The 27,848-nt window shown below is 40.6% G+C and overlaps 1 protein-coding gene across 1 annotated transcript in view; it reads left to right on the top strand.

Annotated features, from left to right (window-relative positions):
* The first annotated feature begins 5,342 nt into the window (after positions 1 to 5,342).
* LOC136825006 (uncharacterized) overlaps positions 5,343 to 27,848 on the top strand; it is a 44,105-nt gene continuing 21,599 nt past the window's right edge. Inside the window, exon 1 of the mRNA XM_067081003.1 lies at positions 5,343 to 5,522. Within this exon, the coding sequence (XP_066937104.1) occupies positions 5,485 to 5,522 (38 nt within the window). The 5' untranslated portion in view covers positions 5,343 to 5,484. The remainder of the gene's footprint in view (positions 5,523 to 27,848) is intronic.

Genomic DNA, 27,848 nt, shown 5'->3' with positions numbered 1-27,848 from the left:
GAGAGAGAGAGAGAGAGAGAGAGAGAGAGAGAGAGAGAGAGCTGCTAGTCTGGCCCCTTTTCATGACATACTGAGCAACACTGCGAGTCTAGCTTTGTCTCATTGGCATGTTGATAGTGAGAGTCTTTTGCTACCCTGACTCCCTATCACTGACAGAGAGAGAGAGAGAGAGAGAGAGAGAGAGAGAGCTGGGTGTTTATCATTGAACTAACCCCCGTTTATTCATACTTGGAGAGAGATAAAGAGATATTTGAAGCGTTACTATTATGTTTCTACGATATTACATTATATATATATATATATATATATATATATATATATATATATATATATATATATATATATATATATATATATATATATATATATTTGTATATATATGATTTAACCTGGGGAAATGCATATTATGAGCCAGTTATAGACACTAAATCTGACTGCTGTTGATTTAGAAATCGTAAAAAAACAGGGAAGAAGGGGGAATTTAACTGAGCCGAGGGCTCTGCGTACAAAGTATTTGTAAGTAAACACGTTGGAGTAAGTTCAAGATTACGTGTATTTACAGTAAATGAACTATTGGAAGATGAAATGAACTAATCAGGCAGCAAGGCCTGAGAGGTTAATTATTACTGGGAACATTTGAAGTTATATCCGTCAGTGTGACAATGCTGATACAAGGTACAGTCAAGAGAGATTTCCAAGGCTAACAAACCCTCTGTAAACGGAGAGAATTACGAATTAAAAGCCAGTAAGGACACAGTAAAATATGCATAGGACAAGGCAAGCACTTAGGGTGCCAAAGAAGTCTTGAACACAGGCATTAATGTAACACTGCCCTAACAAGGCAAGGTTGATATGGAAACACTGGCACTTAGAAATGGAAATAGGAAGTTTAGTACGAGAATTAAAACAGTGTGACCTACTGGAAGAACATTTGCACAAGATCACTTTACCTTGTAGAAGAGGTGGCTTCAGCAAGGGTAGTGGGGGCGGAGGAGGGCTGAGGGCTTCACTGGTAGGAATACTAAGGGTCCCTACAGGATAGGACCACATGGTAGGGCATGGCTCTCTGAAGGAGGCTTGAATGGAAGGGGGAGATGTGTCTCACTCGCATCCAGCTATGTCTCTCACTCTTGTTCCTTCAGTGAGGCCCTTATATGCCTTCAGTCAGGGGTTAGGAGGTCATCCACAGGTAAATGGGGTTGGTGTCATTTCCCTGTGCACGTGCATCATTTATGACACAAGATCTATTCTGCCTTCGGCCATACTTAATCTCCTCACAACCTCGTGTCTGTAAACAAAGGACTCTGCAGTCACATGTTCAAGAAAAAGTTGAAGAGATATACAGGGTGCAATTAACGGATTAAGGGAGGGGCCAATATTCCCTTCGCCCTTCGTTGTCAGGCAGTGCTAAAATGCACTGCTTTATTTTCCCGCTTTAAATTAAGCGCTTGGTGTCTTGGATGCTTGCAAAGATATAGCAACTCCACGTCCAAGTTGGCATCTCGGGTATGAATGTCTACCAAACAAAATGATTCAGCTGACAAATACTTTATTACTTTAATGTCCTCATTAGCGGCACTCGTGTATATTCATTAACCTAAATCTCTGTGTCATATGAGATATCTGAAAAGTTACTTGATAAAGAAGTCAATATTTTACGTTAATCGCAGACTAAGGGAAAAAATGGAGGTTTTAACCTTTGATTACTGTTACTTTAAACAGGAACATTTACAACTATAAGATTGTTATGTTACTGTAAATATTAAAATACACTAATTTTAATTGACCTCCTTAAGGTAAATCTCAAAAGAAATTTGAATGAATTATCATAAGTATTAAAATATAAGTATTAAAATATTAAACCCAATAACTGTAAGTGATTTCCTTAGAATAATCATGCAATTAACTTTCAGTAGTTGCTACAGTCAAAGACATGCAGTTAGTTTGCTTTGATGAGGCATTACAATGAAGCATACATGATCTTCGTTAGGTGTTACCATGTTACTAAAGTCAGCGGCACAGCGCCAGACGTGGCACTGAGGTCAGTGGTGCTTATGGGCACGAAGCTAAGCACAATGAAGGACAGACAAATATGTAAAGTACACGGTCTTTCCGAGTCATTGACTTGGGATTTAAATTACAAGGGAATAACAAAGAAGACAAATGACAGATTCCAGAATGTGGAATGACTGTTGAAGAAAAAATGATGATTGATGTGCCTAAATTATATTTTTTAACCTATGAAAAATGGCTTAGGTTTACTCTTTGTACGCAAGGGGCTTCAAAACAGTCAAAGGACACGACTCCTCTGATAGGATTATCTGCCAACATCTATGATAATGGCACTGTGCCAAGAAGGCACTTACAGTACAGTATATGGTAATAATTAATGGTTTTGAGCATATAGGATTTTAAAACGTATCATGTGTGTATAGCCATGAGAGGGAAGTCATAGGACTTATGATTTTGAAATGTCTGCCAATTTGCACTCTGCATGGGCAGAGTGGGAAGCAAGGTAAAAATATAATCCTTTGTGAGGCATGAAATAATATGATTAATTGAACAAAATAATGAAAGGAAAAATGTTAAATGAAAAGAATAAATTACAGAGTTATAAGGAAAATAAAAAGGTGAGGAAGCCTGACACCCTCTTCTGGATAGAGGTGCCAAGGTCCTCGTAGGATAGAGGGGTGGCATCAACTGTACTTTTAGATGCTTCATGATTATGTTCGATGATAGTTTTTATCAACTCGTAGTTTTCGGCTTTTGATTTTGTGTGTAATCTTGCTTTACAGGATTTTTGTTTCCTCTTGACACTCCCAGTAAATTACAGATTTGACACTATTGTATCCATTTTGATGGTACATGTACTGCAGACCATCAACTACAGTATCTTTGCCACGCTCACTTTTAATGGTAGAAGCCATAGCCAGGGGCTGTAGAAAATAAGTAAAAATGTTCACTACCGGAGTCTGGAAGTGTGAAATACAATAGACGGAACCCATGAGGGACTAAAGTATTGCCTAGGCTCACGAACAAGCATTTTGCTTAAAAATACTTAACAGAATATTAACTAAACGAGCAATTTTGTATAATAACACTTATTCTGACTCAACTAAGATTTCTAAACAAGGATTTTGCTTTGGAACACTTATTTAAACTACAGATATCCAAACAAGTAATTTGCAAAGGAGTGCTTATTAGGAATCGTCTTTTATAAGAAACAAATGAATTAAGCATGGAAATTGTCGGCCTGGAAGTTGTCTGACTGTCTATTGTCTGCATGACACTGGCACTGGCAATTGTCCGGATGGCTATTGTCAGCTTGGCAATAGTCTGGCTGGCAATTGTCCTAGAGCCGTGTGTTCCAGCATAACTCTGAAATGCACTGATTAATTTGAACCAAACTTGTTATACATATGACTTACTATCTGGAAAAGAATGCTGTGGGGGTAAGGCATCACTAACACCAATGGGCACCAAAGGGGGTTGGGGGTGCGAAGGGTTTCCCGAAATGGGGCTGGTTCTGCCTTTAGACTTAGTAACTAAACAAACTCTACAAATTTATTATACCTCATTTTGGTATACATATGACTTACTATCTGGAAATGAATACTGTGGCGAGAGAGCAAGATATCACTGGCAACGAAGGGGTGGGGTTGGGAAGGGGGTGACATGTAAAAATAACTGAAAACGACATATATTAGTGTTTAATCCTTAGTTTTCGAGGTTGATGAGATGAATAGTGACACTCCTGATGCCCTTTAAGTCCAAGTTCAACCCCAATAGAAAGGTGGGGTGAGAAGGGGTGAAAAATAAAATGTCAAAAATGACAGATATTAGTGTCTAATCCATAAATTTTAAAGGCTAATGAGATGAATAGTGACAGTCCTGCTGCCCTTTAAATACAAGTTCAGCCTGATAGGAATGGGGGTGAGAAGGGGTGAAATATAAAATGTCAAAAATGCTGGGCAATATATATATATATATATATATATATATATATATATATATATATATATATATATATATATATATATATATATATACATATACATATACATATATATATATATATATATATATATATATATATATATATATATATACACTGTATATATATTATGTGTGTACATATGTATAAACAGACATAAGAAATTATATAAAAATATACAAGACATCTACTAATGTTTTTGTCTTTTTAAACGATACTGTCGCTTTTCTTTGTATGGGCTTTATTTTTACAATCTTACGCAAACACCAGGTAAACATGGCACAAAAATCTGGTGAGTAGAATTACATAACAACTATAAAGAAATGTTATGGCAAATGGAAATGTGAGAGAAACATAAATTATAGCTCTGAATTAAACTTTTCGATGAGATTAATATGTATGTATTAATCTCATCAAAAAGTTTAATTCAGAGCTATAATTATGTTTCTCTCACATTTTCATTTGCCATAACATTTCTTTATAGTTGTTACGTAATTCTACTCACCAGATTTTTGTTCCATGTTTACCTGGTGTTTGCGTAAGATACTAAAAATAAAGCCCATACAAAGAAAAGCGACAGTATCGTTTAAAAAGACAAAAACATTAGTAGATGTCTTGTATATTTTCTATATAATTTCTTATGTCTGTTTACGGAGTACATTTGATTTTAATATTGTTGTTATTTCTGGTATATACAGGATTAATATGTGATATTTTTGTTATGAAAATCACTATGATTAGCTTTATCATTTCAAGTTTGAAAAATATACTTTTGTAATCATTATAATTACTCGAGCTCCCGATTCCAGATTTTATTTCAAGTCTTATTTAAAAAAAAATCATAGATGAAATACGGTCATGTTTAACACATGCTTCTGACCAAATAAAAACAAACCAAAAGTAATGCCCTGTGTATAATCTAGATTGTGTCAAAAAGCAATTCGGATCCAAATTAACTTTTTGTATAAAAGGACATATGAACTATTTTCTCATCACTGATATGTTTTATAAGACACCTTGATAAACACAATTACACTCGACCATGTACATGAATTTCCCACAAAGAAACAAAAAATTTACGAAGTATACTGATTTACTTATTACTTCTTTACAGGGAATGATAGTGCACGGATAATCTACACCTTTCATTAGCTTTATTAAATGAAACATTTAATTATTAATCTTGGAGGCCTTCCTCAATACCATAACACTGAAATTAATACTTTGGACAAAAAATATTCTTCAGTTCAAACTAACATGAGCGTAGCAAAGATGGACTCTATTAACGACTCCTTGGGGTAATGTTTGTAGAAGCGCGCGTTGTCCATCGACTCCATCATCCTTGACCAGTCAGTCAGTCAGTCCTCAGTGACGGTTCAGTTCTCGTGCTTACCCCGTACAACCTTTGCGCTTTGAATAACTTTTTTTTTAAGTTTTTACATATTGTAAAATTGATTTTATTTTCGAAGTCTGGTTTTTAACGTTTCGGTATGGCGTTGAAAAGTGGTTTTAGATTAACGTTAAAAGGGTAAGTTTGTGAATGTAGTGTATTTTTTTGTCTACAAGTTTGTTGGTTGTTTTCGTTTTGGTTACGGTTGGCTAGAGACGTTAGAACGTTTTTAATTTCTGTGAGGGTATAATTGCCTTTTGTTTTGCATGTTAAATCATTAGGAAATACCAGAAGTATGGTATGCGATTTTGTGGGTGAAACGAGCTAGCGGAGGTTTGTGATTCAACTATGTGCTTCGTTAGAGACTAACAAGTCATCGTAGGCCGGTTTTACTCTTATGCCCAGTGACTGCTTCGAAGAGCATCAATGAGGCAATCTACGAAAACTGTCGAGGAGTTCATTTGACGAAAGTGCTAACATGCGACCAGATTGTTTTCCTTCAAAATGCTGGCCATCATTCTTTTTGAGTGAGGATAATTTTCACGATTTTTCGCACGAAGCCGAATGATTATAATGCATTTGTATACTAGCTTAGCTACGGTATCTGTTAATGTCATTGGCTTATTAATCTCTTAGCATGAATACTTTTTTCATACCTGAGTGATCTGTTTTAAAACTTGTTCGAGCAAACCGTTCACTTAAGGTAAGAGAAATGGGATTGATTTAGGCTAGCTGGAGCTTTTTCTAAGCAGTGATGATGGTTCAATTGGTAAATTTTTACAACAGTTCCAACTCCATTTTTTTAAAGTAATTATGTATTTTCATGTGTTTTAATGTGTTCTGAATGGTTATGATAGTAATATATTGGGGAAATGAGTTGTTTTTGAGTTACTAGCCTATACACCCCTACTACATCCAACAAGGTTAGGTACCCTTTGGGAATGGGGGTTTTGGGTGGGGTAAATCACCATGGACAAAACAGCATTTGAATTAATGAATAAAATGAGGTAAATCATAGTATACTTAGCGAGCCATAGTCAGGCAACGCAGGCTAGTGTAATGTAGCTTAACATCCCTTAACCATGGCAACAGAGAAGTAAAAATTTATCCGCATTTATAAGGATTTTTGGCAGGCACGCATATACTGGCAAGAGGTAATGTTGTGCTGGTTACAGAAGGTAAACCATGTTGCAATATTATTTTAAAAACAATTATAAATTTAGCTTTTTTGGATGGACACACGTTTTGATGGGTTATATCCAGAACAAGATGGTTGTGGCTCATCTACAGTGTCATCGTCGTCATCATCAGAAAATGATTCCCTAGGTGGTGATGGTGGCTGAGTGTCACTTAAAGGTGGATATAATTTAGCAGCTTCAAGTAATAATTGGTGTAAAACTGAACTGTACTGCTGCAAGTAACACTCCATGTTGTCTTTAAAAATCAATGCATCATGTTTCATTTTCAAAGAAATCGTGAATTAAGCGAAAATAATCAAAGTTACAAGATGAACACAGACTGGACATCACCTCACTCTTTGCCAGACTTCAACCAAATGACAAGCGAAAATGTCTGACACCTGTAAGATTTTCACCAGGTCACGTGACTCCTAGACAACACGTAACTACCCACAATGCAATTTTAAGGGGGAAAAAATTTGCATCAGAACCACATTGCAGTTCTAAACAAAAACAAATTCGCATCAGAGCACAAAATGTGTCCGTGTTAAAGTAAATAAAACACTTAGAAATTTTTTGAGGATGGTGATTAGGCTATATAAACATTCATATATATCTCGAATATGGTGAATTTCCCCAAAAAGTGTTCAGAGACAAAGTTCAATTGTTTTTTATGCAAAATGCATCTATAACACTATAATTATTATAGAATGAGTTGGAACTATTGTAAAATAATACCGTTCAAAATTTTAAGCAAGCAATTACAGAAATATATGTTGTATGCACTACTGTGACTGCTGGAAGTTCAAAACATTGCCTTGAAAAGTCAATGTTCCATGATAATTGAATAATTGACACGAGGAATAATATAAATTCTTTCAAGAAAAGTTGACTGTTTTCAGAGCATTATGAGCTATGTAGAGTACCGTATATATCTCCTGCAGTGTCTTCGACAGGGTGGGACCAGAGAAAAAAATAAACAGTAAACTATAATTATCCGGTTAGTGCTTAAAAAGTCTCTTGCTGTGGGAAACACTGTCCTGTATGCAACAGGACATCAAATACAATGAAGACCTACCAATATTGCAGTGTAACATGGCTTTTATATTGGTGTAATAGACTAAGCATTGTCTGGCAATAACTTTCAACTTTTACAGAAAAAACCTGGGATTCCTCGAAAAAGTCCATGAACTTTTAGTACAAGTAGGGTATGGGTCAAACAAATATTTATGCTCCAGTTACAATTGAGTGTATCATACTTAACTGTATGTATTCATAAATTTTATACAAATGTTTCTCCATCCTATTCACATTTCTGGCAGTTATCATCCTAGTTTCTAAATTGGTTGGCTCCTGGTTCCATGGCATCTCAGGAAAGTGTCATTGATATTTTACTTTGTGCTAGGCTGAATGCATCTTTACTGACTTGTAATGAGTTTTGCCAGTTGTGATGGTATTTGGTGGACCTAACAAAAAAACGCTTGTATCATTCAGCAAGCCAGTGGATGTCAATTTTACAGTTCTACTATTGGATTTTCTAAGAATAGATGTATTGTCCATTGCCTTTATAGCCATGTAATGTCATTTCTCTTCAGCCAGAAGTTTAGAATTTCTTACTCTCTTCAGGGGTACATGCTCAGGTTCATTCACTCTGGTCCATGAAACCTCATGTCAGGGATTTCTGATATTGATAATCCCTCTGGGTTTTTAGATCTGCAAAAAATTGTTGGTCAAGAGGATATTCTCATATAGACACCATACATTGAACACTGCAGACCACCTATTGGGGTTTCAGTTGGGATTTAAATAAGACTCCGAAATCTTGCCATTTGATCTATGCACTGAGTATGCTAGAACAACCAGTTGATTCTGGTATGATACTCTGCTGGTATTGCAACAGGACATCAAATACCATAAAGACCTACCAATATTGCAGTGTAACATGGCTTATATATTGGTGCAATAGACTAAGCATTGTCTGGCAGTAACTTTTAACTTTTACAGATAAGCCCGGGATTTCTCGAAAAAGTCCATGAACTTTTAGTACAAGTAGGGTATGGGTCAAACAAATATTTATGCTCCAGTTACAATTGAGTGTATCATACTTAACTGTATGTATTCATAAATTTTATACAAATGTTTCTCCATCCTATTCACATTTCTGGCAGTTATCATCCGAGTTTCTAAATTGGTTGGCTCCTGGTTCCATGGCATCTCAGGAAAGTGTCATTGATATTTTACTTTGTGCTAGGCTGAATGCATCTTTACTGACTTGTAATGAGTTTTTGCCAGTTGTGATGGTATTTGGTGGACCTAACAAAAAACGCTTGTATCATTCAGCAAGCCAGTGGATGTCAATTTTACAGTTCTACTATTGGATTTTCTAAGAATAGATGTATTGTCCATTGCCTTTATAGCCATGTAATGTCATTTCTCTTCAACCAGAAGTTTAGAATTTCTTACTCTCTTCAGGGGTACATGCTCAGGTTCTTTCACTCTGGTCCATGAAACATGTCAGGGATTTTTGATATTGATAATCCCTGTAGGTTTTTAGATCTACAAAAAATTGTTGGTCAAGAGGATATTCTCATATAGACACCATACATTGAACATTGCAGACCACCTATTGGAGTTTCAGTTGGGATTTAAATAAGACTCCGAAATCTTGTCATTTGATCTATGCACCGAGTATGCCAGAACCAGTTGATTCTGGTATGATACTCTGCTGGTATTGCTAGTGGTGCAACAAATGAGAATCAGATATGTTAATCCGTCTCCAAGTTGACTGATGTACTGAGCTTGATAGTTTAATTTGGCTTGATTCAAGAGATAGCCCAGTGTGCTATGCAGTAACTCTGTGTAGGTTATTCTGAAAAGACTCTGATAACATATAAAGCAGAGCTCTTTGTTAAAGGGAGTTGGTCATGACAGTGAAGGTGCTACAGCCAGATGATGGATGGTAGGCACATGAAGACCCAGGAGCAGGACAAGGCGGATAGTTTAATAGCTTTCTCCGGTTCGCTATGTGGATTATATTTCTATTTCAGTGAGTCATGTGGTTTTTTGTTTGTACATCTCGTCAGTTTCATTGCTTATAAACCTAAAGTTTGTGCAACCACACACGTTTAGACCACTTTCAATAGTTTCTATGCAAACTTAAGCCACTACAGTGTTCTGTTTAACAGATGATACAGCTTTGGTAGTTCATATATTAATGATTTTGCATTTGGAGAAATCTCTATATTGCACACCACTAACTAATCTTTAATTAGTTAGGTAGTGTAGTTTCTTAGTAAAGCAAAGACATAATCATCAACAGGTCTTTCAGTGTTTTCAATACTGATGGGGAGATTAATTCCCATCTAGTAACACCGTACCATCAAAAGCACCATTATGCCCAAGAATTAATTGTAATGAATAAACATTCTAACCCCACAATAAATAATAAATGGCATTAGTTCATCTGTGTCAGAAAATAAAGTATCTTATTGGCATTAGTTCATCTGTGTCAGAAAATAAAGTATCTATGAAATCAATGAAATCTAGTCAAATTTTTATATGCAAAACTGACGGCCACATAGGTGTATTAGATTTGGCAGATTTTAGTAAATAATTGGAATAAATAGAACCGAAAGTTATGCCGTGTTCATTATGTAATAATGATGAATTTACACAAGTTTATACAATTTTGGATTACAGTACTTGTCACTATAACATGAAGTTCAGTAGCTTAAGGCTACCATGAATACTAGATACGTGTATAAAGTTAAGAGTAAGTAGGTAGTTTATTCACAGTAAGTTTGCTGAACTGCAAATTTTTCCACAAAAAAATGGTAGAAAATAACTGAATAATGTATGTGCTAAATAATTTTTATAGTATAGACTGTTTCATATGTTTGCATGCTTTGAGACTCAGTCCCCAAATACAGCACAGTACTGTATATGGCGTTTTGTTTGGCTAGAAAAATTTTATTTTCAAATTTCCCAAGCATTTTGTTTGTATGTGAAGATGATTTGTAGTGTAGATTTTTTTCGGATCCCATTTAGACACCAGGAATATTGGCAAATTTCTTTGAGACTACATTGTCTGCCAGATTTTGTCATTCTGTTACTTTCATTTAGGATGTGAGTGTAGACAGAAACACGGTCGACTACTAACTGATTTATTATTACAGAATTCTGACGACATTGGTTTTTGTGTGAGCGGGAAGTTGTGTAGGACATTAGAAGGGCATCATTTTATCAGTTGTTTTCTCATACCTGAAAAATACCTAATAATTCTTTGTCCAGCATGAGAAGAATTTTCTCATACATACGACTCAAAAGCTTTGTATGCTGTTTTAGTAGTCTGTGTACCGAGATCCGGGTAGTTCTTCCATCCAATGACATCTTGTAGCACTTATGTTTGCGCTGCAGGATGTGGTGAGATCCCGTAAGTTGCGGGAGGGGGTGTCAGTGTGCACTGTCCTGACGAATGCATATTTTGTACACTCGAGTTCTGTCGGGACATAGAATTTCTTAGCTGCGACGTTTGTTTTCCTTGCTGGTATGATTTTTCTACCGCTCTACGGACATCGGAGGGGGTGGTGGGTTCATTCGCATCTTGAAATATGCCTGCTGGTATTGCTAATGGTTGTAGTAGCGTACCCCAAACGGTAAAGCATTGAACGTTGTGTGTGGGGCTGCTCTCAGTCATAATAAAATCCATGGCAACTCCTTTCCTCACCTCCCATCTTGACATCTGGTGGTGAGTGCTGCTTTAGGGGTGCGATGGAACTGCTCAACCATACCATTGGCTTCTGGGTTGTAGGCTGTCATATGGTTTATATTTGTCCCGAGGCTGGCGGCGGGGGAGTTCCATAGGGCCGATGTGAAATTAGCCCCCCTGTTGCTGGTGACGTACTGAGGATTCTGTGTCAGCTAACCCAGTTCATTGGAGCTTTCTTGCAACTTTCTGCAGTCTTCTGTTTGACAAGTGTTACCTTGGGCCATCTGGTGTTTTGGTCAACGATGAAGAGGTATTTGTACTCTTCGGAGGGGGTAGGGCTCCTACAATGTAGACGTGAATATGGGTGAGGCGGCAGTTGGTTGTTTGGAATTCTCCTATCCCCGATTCTGGGTGCCTCATGACCTTGGACATTTGGCAGGGGGAGACATTTGCAAGCCCATTTCTTAATGTCCATCTTCATTGCCCACCAAATGTGTCGTTCTGTTGGGATATGGGCTGTGGAGTGGCCTGATGGGTGTGACAGATCATGGGTGAGACTGAAAGCCTTTCTCCTGAAGGCCAGCAGTAGATAGGGGCGAGGGCGTCTAGTACTCATTTTGCAGGCAATGGTCACTTCTGGGCTATTGCAATTCCAGGATATGACATCCCCATCTGGACAGCATTAAAATTTTTTCTGGAAAGGACATCTGCCACGTTTGAGGAGCCTTTCAGGTACCTGATGATGCAGGAAAATCAGAGACTGCTGATAGTTGTCGCTGTTGGCGCACCAACCGGCAATCTCTTTTGTGAAGGCGTGGACCAAGTGCTGATGGTCAGTTTGCACCACGTTTTTTCATCCCGTGAGCATAGGCCTGAATTGTCGGATGGTGTGGTGGACTGTCAGCAGCTTTCTGTTGAATGTGGCATATTTCTGTTCTGCTGGAGATAGCTTTTTGTTGAAGAATGCCAGTGGGTGACGACCATCGTCTGTGTCCTGCTTGAGTACTGCGCCCATCGCTGTGCTACCTGCATCTGTGGTCAGTGTAAGAGACCTATGGGAGAGAGGAAACAGTATTGCAGTAGAACCAAGGGCTTTTTTTGGTCCTTGAAAAGGTGTTCCTTGCTAAGCAGCCCAGTATAGTGATTTGGGTTATCCTTTTAAAGATTTGTAATAAAACTGTGGTAGCCTATTCAGGTGCTATTCTAAGCTCATGACCTTAGACGGTGACCACTTACATTATTTTCATTACATGAACTTAGAGGACCTTACTAATGTTCAGGGTAGAATTCTTCTAGTTTTCAACGTCTCTATTTAAGTCTTTAATAGCATAAGAATGATGTTTATTTCTGTTATTATTTCACCGGGTGACACGGGACCCCGATCCAGAAAAAGGATTTTGACAAAGGAAAAATCTATTTCTGGAGAGGGGCCCGTGTCACCCGGTGACCCACCCCTGTTTTTCATTCTCTCCCTCCCTTGGTAAACTTCATTCTAGTGAGGTGGGTGCTAACATGGAATGCGGCTAGTGTTGCCTTGCATACAGTCCGCGAGTAGTGCATGGGCTTGTATCGGCACCTCTCTCGTTGGGACTTTTGACATTGGGAATCTCTATAGGATAAGGTTCCGTGTTTTTGTAGTTCACCCTTTTCCATACACGACTCCATCTAGTGGAGCTCGCTCTGGGGGTAGTAACTCCAGCATTTCATTTAGCTTTCTCTGGTATCTAGCAACAGAATTACCTAGAAATAAGTGCTGAATGGACTATTTCACCGGGTGACACGGGCCCCTCTCCAGAAATAGATTATTCCTTTGTCAAAATCCTTTAATTGATCATGCCACTGAACTCTTGAAGTGATTTAATGTTTCTTGGCCTTGGGAACTCTGTTACGCCTTGGACCTTCATTGGGAGAGGTTTAACTCCTTTGGAGCTTATTTGATGATCAAGAAATTTTTTTGTATTTTTCGCCCATGCACAGTTATCTTGTTGGACTACTAGTCCATTTTCTTTTAGTTTCTTGAGGACTTGTTTTACTTCCTTAATGTGCTGTTTACAGTTGGGTCTGAAAATATCGTTGATATAAACGATGCAGGGGCTAATTCTCTGAGGATGTCATCCATAAGCTGTTGAAAAGTAGCCCCTGCGTTTGGAAGGCCAAAACAGCTGTAATTAAAAGTATGTGTCCTGGAAGGAGTGATGATTGCTGTCTTTTCTACGTCTCCTTTTGCTACTGGGACTTTGTAGTATCCTTTCTGAAGATCAGTTTTTGTGAATATTCTTGCTCCTTTGAGGTGATTAGTTAAGTCTGCGATAGTAGGCAAGGTGTACCTCTCTGGTACTTTTTAACATTAAGGCGCCGATAGTCACCGCAGGGCCACCATGTACCGTCTGCTTAGGCACCACGTAGAGGGGGGGATGCCCACAGGCTGGAGGCTTTCTGGCAGATTCCTGTCTGTTCCGTATCATGGAGTACTTTTGTGTTTGGTTTGTATGGAGCCAGCCATCTAGAATGTGCGTGTACTTGGGGCCCTCAGTGATGATACAGTATGATGTTTGAAGTGTGTTTTGTAGGGCACGTGAAGTCATGCTGGAGGTCGTCCTTGAACACTTCAGGAAATTTCTGAAGGAGGTGAGAGATTTCTGCTCCCAATGTGGAGTTTGTTGTTGTCCTTGGAATGATAGGGGCTATAGGGGCATCTCTGAAAGAGCAGTTGTCTTGATACATCTACCAGCATGCCTTGCACCTTCAGGAAGTCTGCTCTGAGTAGTGCAATGGTGATGTGTGCTGTGATGAATGTCCAACTGTATGGTTTGCTATTGAATACTTTCATACTTCTGGTTCCATTAATTTTTAGCAGGGTGCCGTTGGCAGTAGACACATGGAGAGTGTTGGGGGGCTGGTTTTAGCCGTTCATTCAGGTTGGCTGGGATGAACAACTATTGGTGCTGTGTTTTTGCCTTTTCCTGGAAGAAAGACAGCGAAAGGCAGACTCATTCCCCTTATGAGGCAACCGGTCTGACTGTCACTGATGGTTAGTTGGTTGGGCTGCTGATGCGGCCCTACTGCATGTTTTGACAGCATACAGCCTTGTTCACATTTTTGAGCCTTGCTCCTGAATCTTCAGTGGAAGAAGCAAAAGCCCTTTGGTTCTTTTTTTGATCCTTGGTTTGTCGTGTGTCGGTTTGTATTTTCTGATCTGGCGGTTGTTTGCTTTCCCTCTTGTAGTTTCAGGAGTAGCGTATGGGAGCAGTGGCGAAATCTGGCTCGATGTCTGTCTCTTTGTCACTTTGGGTTTGTGGTTGTGGTGGCGGCTGCTGCTGCAGGTGGTTGAGTGGTCTCTGATGATGTCAGGGTCAAATGAACTGCGCCTGCCATTTTGAGAATTTCCACAAGGAGCATGGTGGATGCGTTGGGAATTGCAGTGACTGTTTTGCATAGCAACTTTGTCTGGAGGACTTCGTGCACTAAGTCCGGCGTAGTCTCTGGTTGGCTGTTTGTGGCAGGGATTGTTATTAGCCGTTGAAGTTGCTTGTAGGTGTGTGAAGACAAATGATCTATTGTCATTCCTATGTTATCTAGGAATTTTCTAGCTCTGAGGGCAGGGGGCATGCTGAAGGATGACCTTAGTTGTGCCTCCAAAGTCTCATATGTGGCTGTGGTGTCTGGCTCAGCTAACCACTCTATTTGTTCTAAGACATTGTCGGGTAGGAATTTGAGGATGGAGGCAGCTTTTTATGACAATGACTACATGATATTTTTTGAAGAGTGTCTCTGCCCTAAAGAACCAGGCCTCTAGGTTGTGTGTTGTGAAAGGGGTTAGGTGGATGGGTGCAGCTGCGATGATGTTGAGAGAGCTGGCAGGATCAGTCATCTTGGTGGTCACCAGTTTAGGATGCGAGTGTAGACACACACATTGTCAACTTCTAACTGATTTATTATTACAAAATTCTGACAAGACATTGATTTCTGTGAGTGGAAAAGTAGTGTAGAACATTAGAACAAGAAGGGCATAATTATGATCAGTTGTGCTTTCTCACACAGGAAAAATACCTAATAATTCTTTGTCCAACATGAGAAGAGTTTTCTCATACATATGATTCAAAAGCTTGACATGCTTTACATTTATGGTTGAATTTTGTTTTACAAATAAAATATTGTAGTTCCTGAAAATCCACAAAAATCACTGATTCAGCTGTAAGTTATCGATTTGTGTTTTCTGGGGAAACTGACATTCTACGGAGGGTAGTGTTTTGTTGTTTAGATGGTGAGCACCTTGAGGGCCTGCCAGAGGGCCTTACACTCATAATGTCAAATGAAACTTATAATAATTTACTGGATCAGAATTTATCCCAGTGTGATGTCACGGGCAGTTTGAAAGAATATGGAGGTTTTGAAGAGGCTTGACCAAAAAATGTTAAGGTTCATACCTGGATAGGCTCATGCAGTGGGGAAACGTAAAACTGAATTGGAGATGAGGAGGTTGCAGGGGAGGCTGCAGGGATGTTATGTCCGAAGGCTGGAAAATACTTAAAATTCTCAGACACAGGTGGTTAGTGATAAGGTAGACATGGAAGCAGGTTGAAGGCCTATAAGAAGCTTGGAAATGACGTTAAGGTTATATATGTAGACCTAGGCAAGATGGGCAGTATTAAAGTTCAGAAAATCACATAAAATTTTAATTAATATATTGATAATGGTCAGATACTTCTTAATTTTAGGTGATTGGGTCTGCATGGATTTATTCTGATATTGCTAGAAACTGTAGTAGTAGATTATTCTAGCTGTAGTGCAAATATTTGGCCTTAACCTTTTGAACTCTTTAAATGCCGGGGGGAGGGGAGGATGCTGTTTAATAATGTTGTTGCTGTCCAACCCCTCTCATTACTTCTGCAAGTGTGGAGTTTTTCCCAGTTCCACACTTGGATCCTTGTATTTCATCTCATTTTATTCTGTAGGCCTCTTTATTCTGCTGTCCAACCACTCCAGCTCCCTTTTCACTGTCTTGACAACCTAAATGTCATAAAATCATAGTTTATAAGGTTAGGTTAGGTCTTTGTAATACTTACGTAATGTGAGCAATGTCAAATATTTGTTGATTAGGCAATGAGGTGTAATAATACCTGGATATGTAATGGTCTGTTGCATCAACCTTTAGAAAATATCCGATGGAAGTTAATCTAAAGTGTGACTTGAATAAAGATTGTTAACTCGACTTGGCTGTGTTAGGTTTCTGGTGGGTTGCATTTGTAGATAGGACTAAGACACCAGCAAGATTTTATGAGTGAAATTTAGGTACAGGGTAAATTTAATATGAGCTGCAAAATATAGAACCCATTTTAGGTAAAGTAAATTTTTTCTTTTGCCCTACCATCCAAAGTGATTTCTATATCTTAGCTTACTGAGCCATGGTTTCCAATGGTTGCTGGTTTTGGGTATTTTAGTATGTAATTTCAATCAGACTATTCTGTACCCCACGAATTATTGCCAACACCTGTCAATTGTGTGAGATGTAACTTACCTTGCTAGCATTTAGATGAACATCAGTTTTGTGGACGATACTATCCCTTTACAAAGGGACTTTTTATTTAAGTAACTTATCAAGTAACTACATAGCTAGTAGTTTCTAACTATCACGGCAGTTCAAAATTTGAAATTTGTGGTAACGTGTTATTGTTTTGGTGTAGATAACTAAACCCTGCCCACTTTTGGGGAAGAATAGGTATAACACTCAGCAGTGCTGGAGAGCTCAATTCGTCGGTTGGTTGAGCAGCTCTGATTTGAATATCGCCTGATGGTTGTATCTTTCACCTTTGGTGCAGTATTCATTCGTGTTGGTAGCGTGCTAATAAGTATTAGCTTAGCTAGTTCCTTATTCAGACTTTATTAATTTTGACTTAGTACAGTATGTTTGATTCTAGCTTTAGTATGAGTATCAACACAGACTGTAATACTAGACTCGCACACTGTGTTGCCATTGTAGAGGGCAAATTTGAACTTCAATGTGAGGAATGCAAAGACTGGGATCTGGGGAAGTGGAAAGTTTTGGATGCACATCTTGATGAACTCCAGACAGAGAAAGGGGCTGCTAGAGCCAAGGCTAGGGGTTTAGCTAGTCAGGTTTCCACTCTGAAATCAGATATTGCTTTTCAACCTGTGCCTTTTATGCCTCTGACTGCCTTCTCCCCTTTCACCAGCCCTCTGACTTCTCCTCAAACTCCCGTATCTGGCTCTAACCTGGTTCCCATTCTTTTGAACCCGATGCCATTGCCAGCCTCGAAGCTAGGATAGACCAAAAGTTTGGTCTGCTTATTAAAACACTAGCCCAGATTGGGTCTTCTGTTAAGGCCCTTAAGGACCAAGTGAATGTGATTAGTGTTGGTGCAAGTGCAGTGTCAATGGAGCAGGTGACTACTTGTCCCACCGATGTTCCTAGGCAAAGGCCAATGTCAAACTCCCCAAAACCTGGGAGGAGGCAAACTGGAGGACTAAGGGAGGTTGGTGGGGTTTGCCCACAGGTAGTTGCCCCCTCAACCGAGCCTGTTGACCGTACCCAGGATTTGGCAGACGGCTGTTGGAAAAAGCGTCATATGGATGTTCATTCTCTGTTGTCCAGTGACTTGATACTAGTGTGGACAGAGGGCTTAAGTGTTTTTCGAAAGTGTCAAGGCCATTGAAAAGGCATGTTACTTCTGCTGAGCTGGCTTTCCCTTCCCCGTAAGCTTCCTAGGGAGCAAGAGCATAGTCCTCTTCCCTCCTGCAGTTTTTGGCATAGTCCCAAGTGGACTGTGTATGACACTTCTGTGATGAGCGCCTTCCTGTTTGAAGAAGCCTGGGTGCCCAGTTTCCAGCCTGTGCCAGTGCAAACTCCAGTATGCTTGGCGCCAGCAGCCAAGCATTCGGTGTCAACCCCAGCTGTCATGGATCCTTCTTTGGAGCCTATCCAATGGCAGTTGGATAACATCCTCAGCCTTTTGCAGAAGCAACCTTCTGCTATGCAGGATCAGATGGGCTTAGCTCCTTCTCCCATTATATCCAATGAAGCCGATGAAGAAGCCATCGAACAGAGCATCCTACATCAGTGTATGCAGTGCTCTTGAAGTACTTCCTCTTCTGCTATCCAACTTTCTTCTCTCAAGGGCCCCATTGTTGCCAGGTTCAGCATTCAAGATAAGGCAGCCAGTAAAGTCCTCCAGGCTACAAAGATGGTCCTCCCCTCATCCTTTAGGAAGGCATTAGCGGGCATTGACAGTTGGTTGTGGAGAAGAGGGAGCTTGGTAAGGTGGTTTTCAGTGCACTTCCATCTTGCTTGTTGCCAGGTGGGTACTTGTCTTGTTCCACTGGGGAAACTCCTTCTCTGGGAGTTTGTCTCCTCCCAGGGGGACTTCTCCAGCTTTGTTGACTCCGTGCAGAGCTCCGCTTTTAACTTGTCTCCTCCCAGGGGGACTTCTCCAGCTTTGTTGACTCCATGCAGAGCTCCACTTTTAACTCCACTAAGATCACGTTTGCATCCTTGGAGCTAGACCGTTTCGTGAGAGATGTCTTTAAAGTCTTTGAGGTATTCAGCTTTTTGGACTGGACAGTGGGGGCATTAGCCAAGAAAACAGAGGACTGCAGTACACTTCAAGAGAACTTCACTGCAGATTGATTGGAAGTACCCTCATGTGCAGATAAGGCCATCAGGGATGGCTCCCAGGAGCTGGCTGCCTTATTCTACATGAGAGTTCCCAAGAAAAGGTAATTGTGGTGCCCTTTTACCACAAAAGGTGTCACTCCCTCTCAAAGATTGGCTCTCTTGTTCGCACCTTTAGATCGGTCAGGTTTATTCCTGAGAGCTATAATAAAGTATGTCGCGTCGGACTTGCAGAAGAAGTCGACACAGGATCTTTTAACGCAGTCAATAAATGCAGTCAATAAGGCGTTCCAAGGAACCAACCCTGGCACTTCAGTCTTGTTCAGTACGAGGACTGTCTCCCTGTTGCAGCAGCAGCCATTTCAAGGCGGAAGAGCCAAGTTTCAGCTTCTCTGTGCTCGAACCTGTTGACAGTCCTACCAGTCAAGAAGCCATCCTCCAAACTGGCCTATCGCAAGTGAGGTTCCGGTCCTCTGTGTCTCCGTGGGAGCCAGGCTTCTCCATTTCTGGGGCAAATGGGAAACTAGGAATGCAGAACCCTCAGTAGTGAAAGTCCTACAAGAGTGCTATGCCATCCCATTCGGGGAAAAACCTCCTTTGACGTCCTTGCCCATCAGCTTAACAGCCTATTCGGAAGGCCCGGAGAGGTTTTTGACCCTGAAGGAAGAAGTCTCTTCTCTACTCAGGAAAAGAGCTGTAAAGGTGGTTGAAGATTTAAGCACAGAGGGGTTTTACAAGTCTGTTCATCATCCCCAAGGTGTTGGGAGGTTGGAGACCTGTCCTGGACATCAGCGCATTGAATTTTTTTGTGCAGACCACCAAGTTCAAGATGGAAACGAACTGATCAGTCCTATCAGCCATTCATCAGGGAGACTGTATGGTAACGATCGACATGCAGGATGCATACTTCCATGTCTCAGTACGTCCGGACTCCAGGAAATATCTGAGGTCCGTATTTCAGGGCAGGGTCCTTCAGTTCAGGGTTTTGTGTTTTGGCCTCTCTACAGCCCCGCAAGTCTTCACCCGTGTTCTTGCCCCTGTAGGCAAGATGGCTCCATCTCATGGGTATCAATGTCTGTCTGTGTCTGGACATCTGGTTACTACGCTCCCAATCGAGAACAAGATGCACAGAGGACCTTCAAAGGACTATTCTGCCTGCCCAAGAGTTGGGTCTTTTAATCAGTTTTCAGAAATCCCAGTTAGCTCCAACGCAATCGATTCTATATTTGGGGATGAGGATCGATGCTCTGACTTTTCAGGCTTTTCCATCCCACAAAAGGATTCAACACTGACTGAAGAAAGTAAGAAACTTCGTCTCACCTGGCATGCACAGCCAATGAGTGGATGAGTCTGCTGGGTACACACTTGTCCATCGAGAAGTTCGTGCCTTTAGGAAGGTTACACACAAGAGTCCTGCAATTCTTCCTAAAAGCCAGTTGGCACAGAAAAACTCTCCCAGACTCCTTCATTTTCTGCATCACTCCCGAGATAAAGGAGGATCTTCGGTGGTGGCTTGCAGAGGTGGTGTTTTTAGTGGGAAAGTCATTGCAACCGCTGAGCCCCGACCTAACGTACTCAGGTGCGTTGGATCTGGGTTGGGGGCTCTTTTAAACGACATGGAGATTTCCGGGACGTGGTTGTTAGAAGAAAGGCTACCTGTCAATGTAAGGAAGCTGAAGGCGAGACATTTGGCCCTTCAGCATTTTGTGACAGCAACATGTGGCAAGACAGTCATAGTCCATTCGGACGACACGATTGCATTGGCCTATATCAAGAATTGGGAGGACTCACTCATTCTCCCTTTATGAAGGGGCCAAGGATCATCTCCTCTGGGCCGAGAACAGCCGCACCAGGGTTAATAACTCACTTCATCCAGAGCAAGTTAAATGTTCTTGCGGTCGAGCTAAGTCGTTGCAAACAGGTCCTACCTAAGGAATGGACACTGAATCTACAGGTGTGCACTGACCTGTGGAAATGGTTGGGAAAGCCGTCAATAGACCTGTTTGCTGTGTCGAGGAACCATTGCCTCCCCATTTACTGTTCCCCAGCCCCGGACCCTCTGGCGTGGGCGACAGATTCCGTGCTCCAGGACTGGTCGGACTTGGATGTCTAAGCCTTCCCACTGTTCAGCATGGTGAGAGAAGTCTTAACCAAGTTCATGGCTCACACCAACACATTCATGATGTTGGTAGCTCCATTTTGGCCACACAGGAGGAGTGGTTCCCGGACCTTCTCAGTCTCCTAACAGACTTCCCCAGATTTCTACCTCAGAAGAGAAGTCTTCTAAAGCAGCCTCACTTCCATCACTTCCATTAAGGCTTCTCTGCTCTTGTTCTGACAGGGAGCTTGTCAGAGTGAAGGGCTTTTCAAGAAAAGCTGCAGAAGCAATCGCCAAGTGCAGGCATCAGTCTTCCACTAATGTGTACTGGGCAAAGTGGACAGTCTTTCGTGACTGGTGTTGAAGACATGGTGTATCGTCTTTTAAAACCTCTGTAGCATAGATCGCTGATTTTTTCTTGTTTTGAGGTCCTTTCAAGGTTTGGCAACCTCCACAATTAGAGGTTATAGAAGTCTGGATTTGTTTACTAATCAAGACATAAGTAACCTAATAAAGTCCCTAGACACTTCCAAGCAAGAGAAGTCTATGTCAGTCGCCTGGAATCTGGATGCCATTCTCAAATGGCTCTCCGGCCCTCCATTTGAGTCCCTTCACTCCTTATTGCTGAGGCTTAACCAGGAAAACTCTCTTAATAGTTGCTTTCGCTATGGCAAAGAGGATCAGCGGATTACAGTACATGCCTTTAGTAGGCTAGTGGATTTTTCGCAGTGAGATGCGGTCTGCTCATTCATGCTTGGATTCTTGGCAAAGGATGAAACACAGTCCAGCCCCTGGCCTCTTTCATTCATGATCAAGAGTTTGTTGGATATCCTTGGGCCAGCAGACCAAGAGAGAGCTCTTTGCCCAGTTAGAGCACTTGAGTAACTTGGATAGGGCCAAAGGAATCAGAGGTCCTTCTCAGAATCTGTTTGGTGAAGAACCCCTCACGACCGTTATCTAAGAACGCCTTGGCTCTCTTTTTAAAGTGTTATTTCTGAGTCACACTTGAAGATTCAAGAGGAGGATCTCCCTGTTTTCAAAGTCAAAACTCATGGGATAAGAGCAGTCGCCACTTCGTTGGTTTTTAAGAACTCTTTGCTCTCCACAATTCTCCAATCAACATACTGGAAGTCAAAATCAGTGTTGGCCTCCCATTATTTGCACGATGTGGAGACAATCCATAGTAATTGCAGTATGTTAGGTCCATTGGCTGTGGCTGACATGGTATTGGGGGAAGAAGGATAGGGATACCCCCTTCCATTCCTCTATCTCCTCGCCTTGTTAAAGGATGTAGAGTTTTGGGAAGCCTGGTGGTACTGTGTACTGGGAGTACCCACCAATTGTTGGTTTTTTTTAATGGTTGGGTGATTTTGTTTTTAATGTTGTGTGGTAACAAATTCTGGTTGTATTCATTGTACTGGACCCAAGGCAAGGGCATTTGCTCTTGTAAGACCTTGTCAGTCTTTGGAGTACTTCTCAACTGCAAGGTTCCCCTCTGAAGTAGGGACGACCCTCAGCTTTACTGTGGCGTCACTACAGGTTGAGATGAGCGCTTCTCCTCTACTGAGTGTTTTTGGGTAGAACATGTCCATGCATCCCACTTCCTGTCAATGTGGGATTCAGCTATGTAGTTACTTGGTAAGTTACTTATATAAAAATGACATGTTATGATAAAGTTTTATATGTTTTATATATATATATATATATATATATATATACTTACCAAGTAACTACAAGGTCAAAGCTCTCCAGCACTGTTATACCTATTCTTCCCTAAAAGTGGTCAAGGTCTAGTTACCCACACCAAAACAATAGTACGTTACTGCTAATTTCAAATTTTGAACTGCTGCAGTTGTTAGAAACTAAGAGCTGCGTAGTTATTTGTTCAGTACATATCAAACTTAAAATATTTTATAACGTCATTTTTACAAGGGAACCCAACTTCAAACATGGGATATTGATTACATATCAGTTGTTGGTTTTCAAGTTATGGGATCTTTCAAACATATTAAGTGTTTTCTCAAGTTACGACACAAAAACTGGATTGCATAGCTTTTTTGATGAAGTTGCGACTGGTTCTACTGTATAAGCAACAACCCATAGGTAGCCGAATGTTTTTTTTTTGAAAGGGTTTCAGAGAAGAAAATCACTGCACAAGGAAGAATGCTCATACCACTGTTAAAACAAATGGATATGATGGGCCAGTTTAATAAAGTGGCAGAGAGTCCATATATAGAATATTTTCAAAGGAAGTTGCTTGCAAGAAGCTATAAATCCCTTGGAGCAGCTTGACCATAGTGACTGTAGTGTTAAACAGTTTTGGGGCAGCAGGGATATGAATGATTGGGTTAAGTGGCCTTGGATAAAAATGTTAATTTTGGATAATATTTTGCCACAATTATTTCTTCCTATGGAAATGCAAACCATTGCCTTTTATAGTATATTATTTCCTGGATGTAAGTAGTGCAGACCAATCAGTTAATTTAGCTCAAATCTCAGAATTTAGACTGAAAAATTAAAATTTGAAATATTTAAGGATCTCTGTAATATTTAAAGGTGATCTGTGTTATCTTCATTCAGAAAGTTAAAAAAAATCCTGCGACAGGTTTTTGAGTTATGTTCACAAATTGGAGACCAATATGAATTAAGTTTTCTCACTCATTGCTTGTAAAGGGTTAAAAATTTAATTTGATAAATGAAACATAGATAATTTATTATTTCAGTTTTAGAATCTTATCTACATAACTTCCCTCAGCACTAAATATATCAGTGTGAATTTACATATTTTTATTTAGTATTTTGTTGGCACAAGATCCCTGGATTATGTAAGTACCAGTGTTGGCTTCACTCAGAACAGATCCTCTCGGGTATGCCGGCTCTTGGAGGACATGTTCACATGTGACCCTGCCTCCTTGTGTAGCTTGTGGTTGGCCACAAGCTCAGGGTTTATGTGCCTGGCAATGTGTACCCATTCCTTATTGCCTCTAAAAAGCTTGTCTGCTACCAAGCATAGAGAAGTGTATACTGCATGTTGGTTGACCAAGATTCTGAATGTCATTTGGAGGCTGGGTCTTCCTAGCACATTTGTGTTCCTCCAGGTATCCACAGCATAGACCAGAAACCATGTTCCTGTGAATGGGCAAGGTTAGCAGATAGGTGAGCTATCCCTCGAGTATAGAGGGATTAACTTCTCGGCAAGCTGTCTAGATGTGAATTTCAAGAGATCATCACAGTCATTTGTAAGCATAATAATCTCATGGAGTCTTCCATAGCTTCACACGTGGCCTATGATCTATGAAAGTCTTTACAAAGATGATTTATATATAGTCAGAAACTATCTAAATTCTTGATGTCTCATCAGTTGAACGTACCTTTGTGTGTGTGTTCCTGAAGTGATCAGCAGTCAGTCAGGTTGCTGTTGTCTCAGATTGCTTGTGATGAACATAGCATTTCCCCTCCTCAGCTGCCACAAGTAGGCGGTTGCCATCTGTCCAATGAGTTAAGTGACAAGAGACAAGTGGAGCCATGGGTAGTCTTGGTTCTCTAAGACAGCTACTGTATTCCCTTGAATGACCATCATCCTCCCCATACTCAGACACTGATACTGTTTCAGACCTACCATCCAGGTTTTCTGAAATCTCTAGCCTTGTTTGTAGAGGTGAGGTGATTGAGAAAGGCACTATAGTAGCCATAGAGAACTAGTCTTCAGGGTTTGAAGATTACCTTTTCCTGGTGCAGAAGGTAATTGTGGGCTGGACAGAGGCCACTGACTTCTTAGCCTTAAATGAGTTTGTAAATGTGTTAGTTAGAAACAGCATGGTTATATTAGATCCCATCTGAGAGGCCCCTCGAGTAGGACGCCTTGACGAGGTGAGGGGCTAAGGGACCCTGGCCTTTGGGCCCGGGTCCTGACGAATCATCCTACATAGTTTTTGGTTTAAATGGCGTGGACATTTCCACATTCGCAAAATTTTACTGCTTAGGTGAGTCTGAGAAGGGATCGTTTTTTGGAAGGGGTTCGCATTCGAAGCTAATTGTGGGAGTTGTGGTGGTTGAGTCGCCACCTGAGATAGTTTGGACCTAAGAGATGGTGATGGGATTTTCCCACTGCTATCTTGAGGGCGGAACCATCTCTGGGGATCAGCCCATCGGAATCCAGGGGGGGCTGGTTTTTGGAGGTGGGACTCCTGGCTTTTGTCCGGAAGCCCACGAGTACGGTTGGAGTGGGGAGTCAGTCCCCATTAGTGGGGCAGAACTCCCAGCAGGCGGATTGGCTTATACCTGGGCCACTGCAAGCGTACTGGTGCTATCCTGAAAGGGTAGGGTATGGGGTGGACTGTTGGGAGTCAACTCTCACTTGTGCCATTGGTGGAGAATGCGAATACCTGACTGATTTACGATACTTTCTTGATATGACCAAGCAGTTTTGGGTGGGTGGATGAACCAGTTTGTGTGTGGTGGTCTGATGTGTGCATGCTTGGCATCTTGGGGTCTCTTCGTGGGCTTTGGGAGTGTGTTGGGGTGGGAAGCTGAGCAGTGGAGCTGCCCAGTTTGTCCTTTTGATATGTTGTCGGGGTCTGTGCGGGGCTCTTGGGTGTCGGGTGTGCACTTTTTGGACCTTTGCATGTGGACTGGTTTAAACTTATGGATTTGGCTTCTAGTTCTCCCTCCCCTGGATCCGATGACTTAACGGCACTGGCAACGACTTCTGGCATGAACATGGATACGGGCTTGGCTGTTGGACAGAACCAAACACTGAGACACCAGGGTGTTAATAAATCTGGTGGATTTGATTCAAATAATAGGGTCCTTTATTGCACTAATGTAAACTTATCATTAGATTACGAATGTTTATACAGTGTAGTGAAGCAATTCAGCAAAGTGGAAAGAATTAAATTAGTTCTAGAAAAGATAAGCAGTCATTTTGTGCTTTTATCAAATTTTCCTCTCCCTTGGAAGCTAGTGAGGCACAACAGAGACTCCATGGCCACATTCTAAATGACTCAGTTGTCAGCACGAAAGTGTTTTCAGTGAAAAACTTGAATGATGAGCCATTTGACTTTGTTCCAAAGGCTGAAGAACATGGACCAGTCCCATGTACCAGAGCTCTTCCTCCCCCTCTATGGCATGTTGCTATCTACAAGGAGGAGGGAAAAATTTGATAAAAGCTGCTGACTGCATTGAGAGCAAGGTTGGTTCCATTCCCATAGGAAATTTGAAACGGTATGGAAAGAATCTTCTAATAAAAGCTGGAAATGAGACTCAAGCAGTTCTGTTAGCTAACTTTAAACCTCCTGAAAGTGGAAATATTGAATCTATTTCATCTCACAGATTCTTTAATACACTGAAAGGAGTAGTTTACTCAAAAGATCTGCATGTTTTTAAAGAGGAGGAGATTCTCCATCGATGCCCCTCCTTGTGTATCTCATGTAAAAAACTGGGTGGTGATGCAGCTATTCTTTTAACCTTCTCCTCAATTACCTACCTGATACCATCATTGTTGGCCATGAGAGGATGCAGGTTAAAAAATATAAAAAGTCTAGACAGTGTCATGAAATGCTTTGAATATGGCCACATTCAAAACTCTTGCGATAACAATAAAAAAGATGTCCTGTGTGCTCTGCAGAGCACGATAATTTGATGATTGCAAAGCAGCCCGATACTGTTTTCTTTGCAAGGGTGATCACACACCAAACTCTAGGGCTTGTCCCAGATATAAATTTGAACAAGACGTGTTGGCAGTGGCAGATAATGAACATATTAGCATTAGTGAAGCAAAGCGCACGGTAATGAGGGCAAACAAAAGTGCCAACACTACGTATGCTTCTGTAATAAAACTTATGAAAACTTCCAACAATGTAAGGCCACCAATAACTGTGTCTGATGGAAGATATCACAAACCTGGTATTTCTCGAACCATAAATAATAATGAAAATCTCCAAACTGGTGAGAAACTTTCATTGGCAAGTGCTTTGAAGTCCAGTAGCAAAAATTGTACTTCCAAAAGCACAGAAAATTTATCTTCCACCACATCCACAGCTGTCGATTCATCTCCAAAAATAAGGGTGCCAAATCAGCCAATAATTCAGGAAAATATTCTGAAAATACTTCAAACCAAAATAAGCTAAAGGAACAATCCCAATTAGATAGAGCTAGTTCAGAGCCATCAATCGCCACAGCCACAAACAAAAATAATAATAAAACTACAGTTGCAACTACCAAGAAACGCACAAGAAATAGTTCCCCAAATAATGATAATTTTATAATAAAAACTTCAAATGGGTTCAGTGTTTTGGAAGACATCTCTCCTCCTAGAAAGGTGGTTCCAAAAGTAGTTTCAGAACAAAAACATCTGAGTTCAATTCAGTCTTGCCGCCCTAAGACAAATAGGATTAGTGGTGCACAGAACCACAGCAATAATTCTGAACATCAGGTTCATAATAAAAAATATGAAGATCAACCAAAGACCCTGAACACCAATTCAGATGAAAAGGGATTAAGAAAACAATCTCTTATAAAGGAGAATTTCCCACTCCACCCTAGGAACAGTACTTCCCCTCCAAGGAGTGGGAAGTAGCACATTTTACCACCTTAGCATTCTTGCTCGATATTCTTCAGTGGAACTGTAAAGGTCTCAGAGCCCGTACAGAAGACCTTAAAGTTTTAATGCATGAATTTAATCCAGGGATTATATGCCTACAGGAAACAATGTTAGGCAACTCTGTTTATAATCCTGGACTAAATTATTCAATATTTAAATCATATCCCCAATTGGTGATCGTGCCCATGGAGGTGCTGCAATTATTATTAATAAATCTCTACAGCACTCCACAATACAATTAAATACAAC

This window comes from Macrobrachium rosenbergii, chromosome 36 (genome assembly GCF_040412425.1).
Source record: "Macrobrachium rosenbergii isolate ZJJX-2024 chromosome 36, ASM4041242v1, whole genome shotgun sequence".
In the NCBI taxonomy this organism is placed as follows: domain Eukaryota; kingdom Metazoa; phylum Arthropoda; class Malacostraca; order Decapoda; family Palaemonidae; genus Macrobrachium; species Macrobrachium rosenbergii.
Note: the sequence above shows the minus strand (reverse complement) of the source record. Positions and strands in the feature narration are given on the sequence as shown.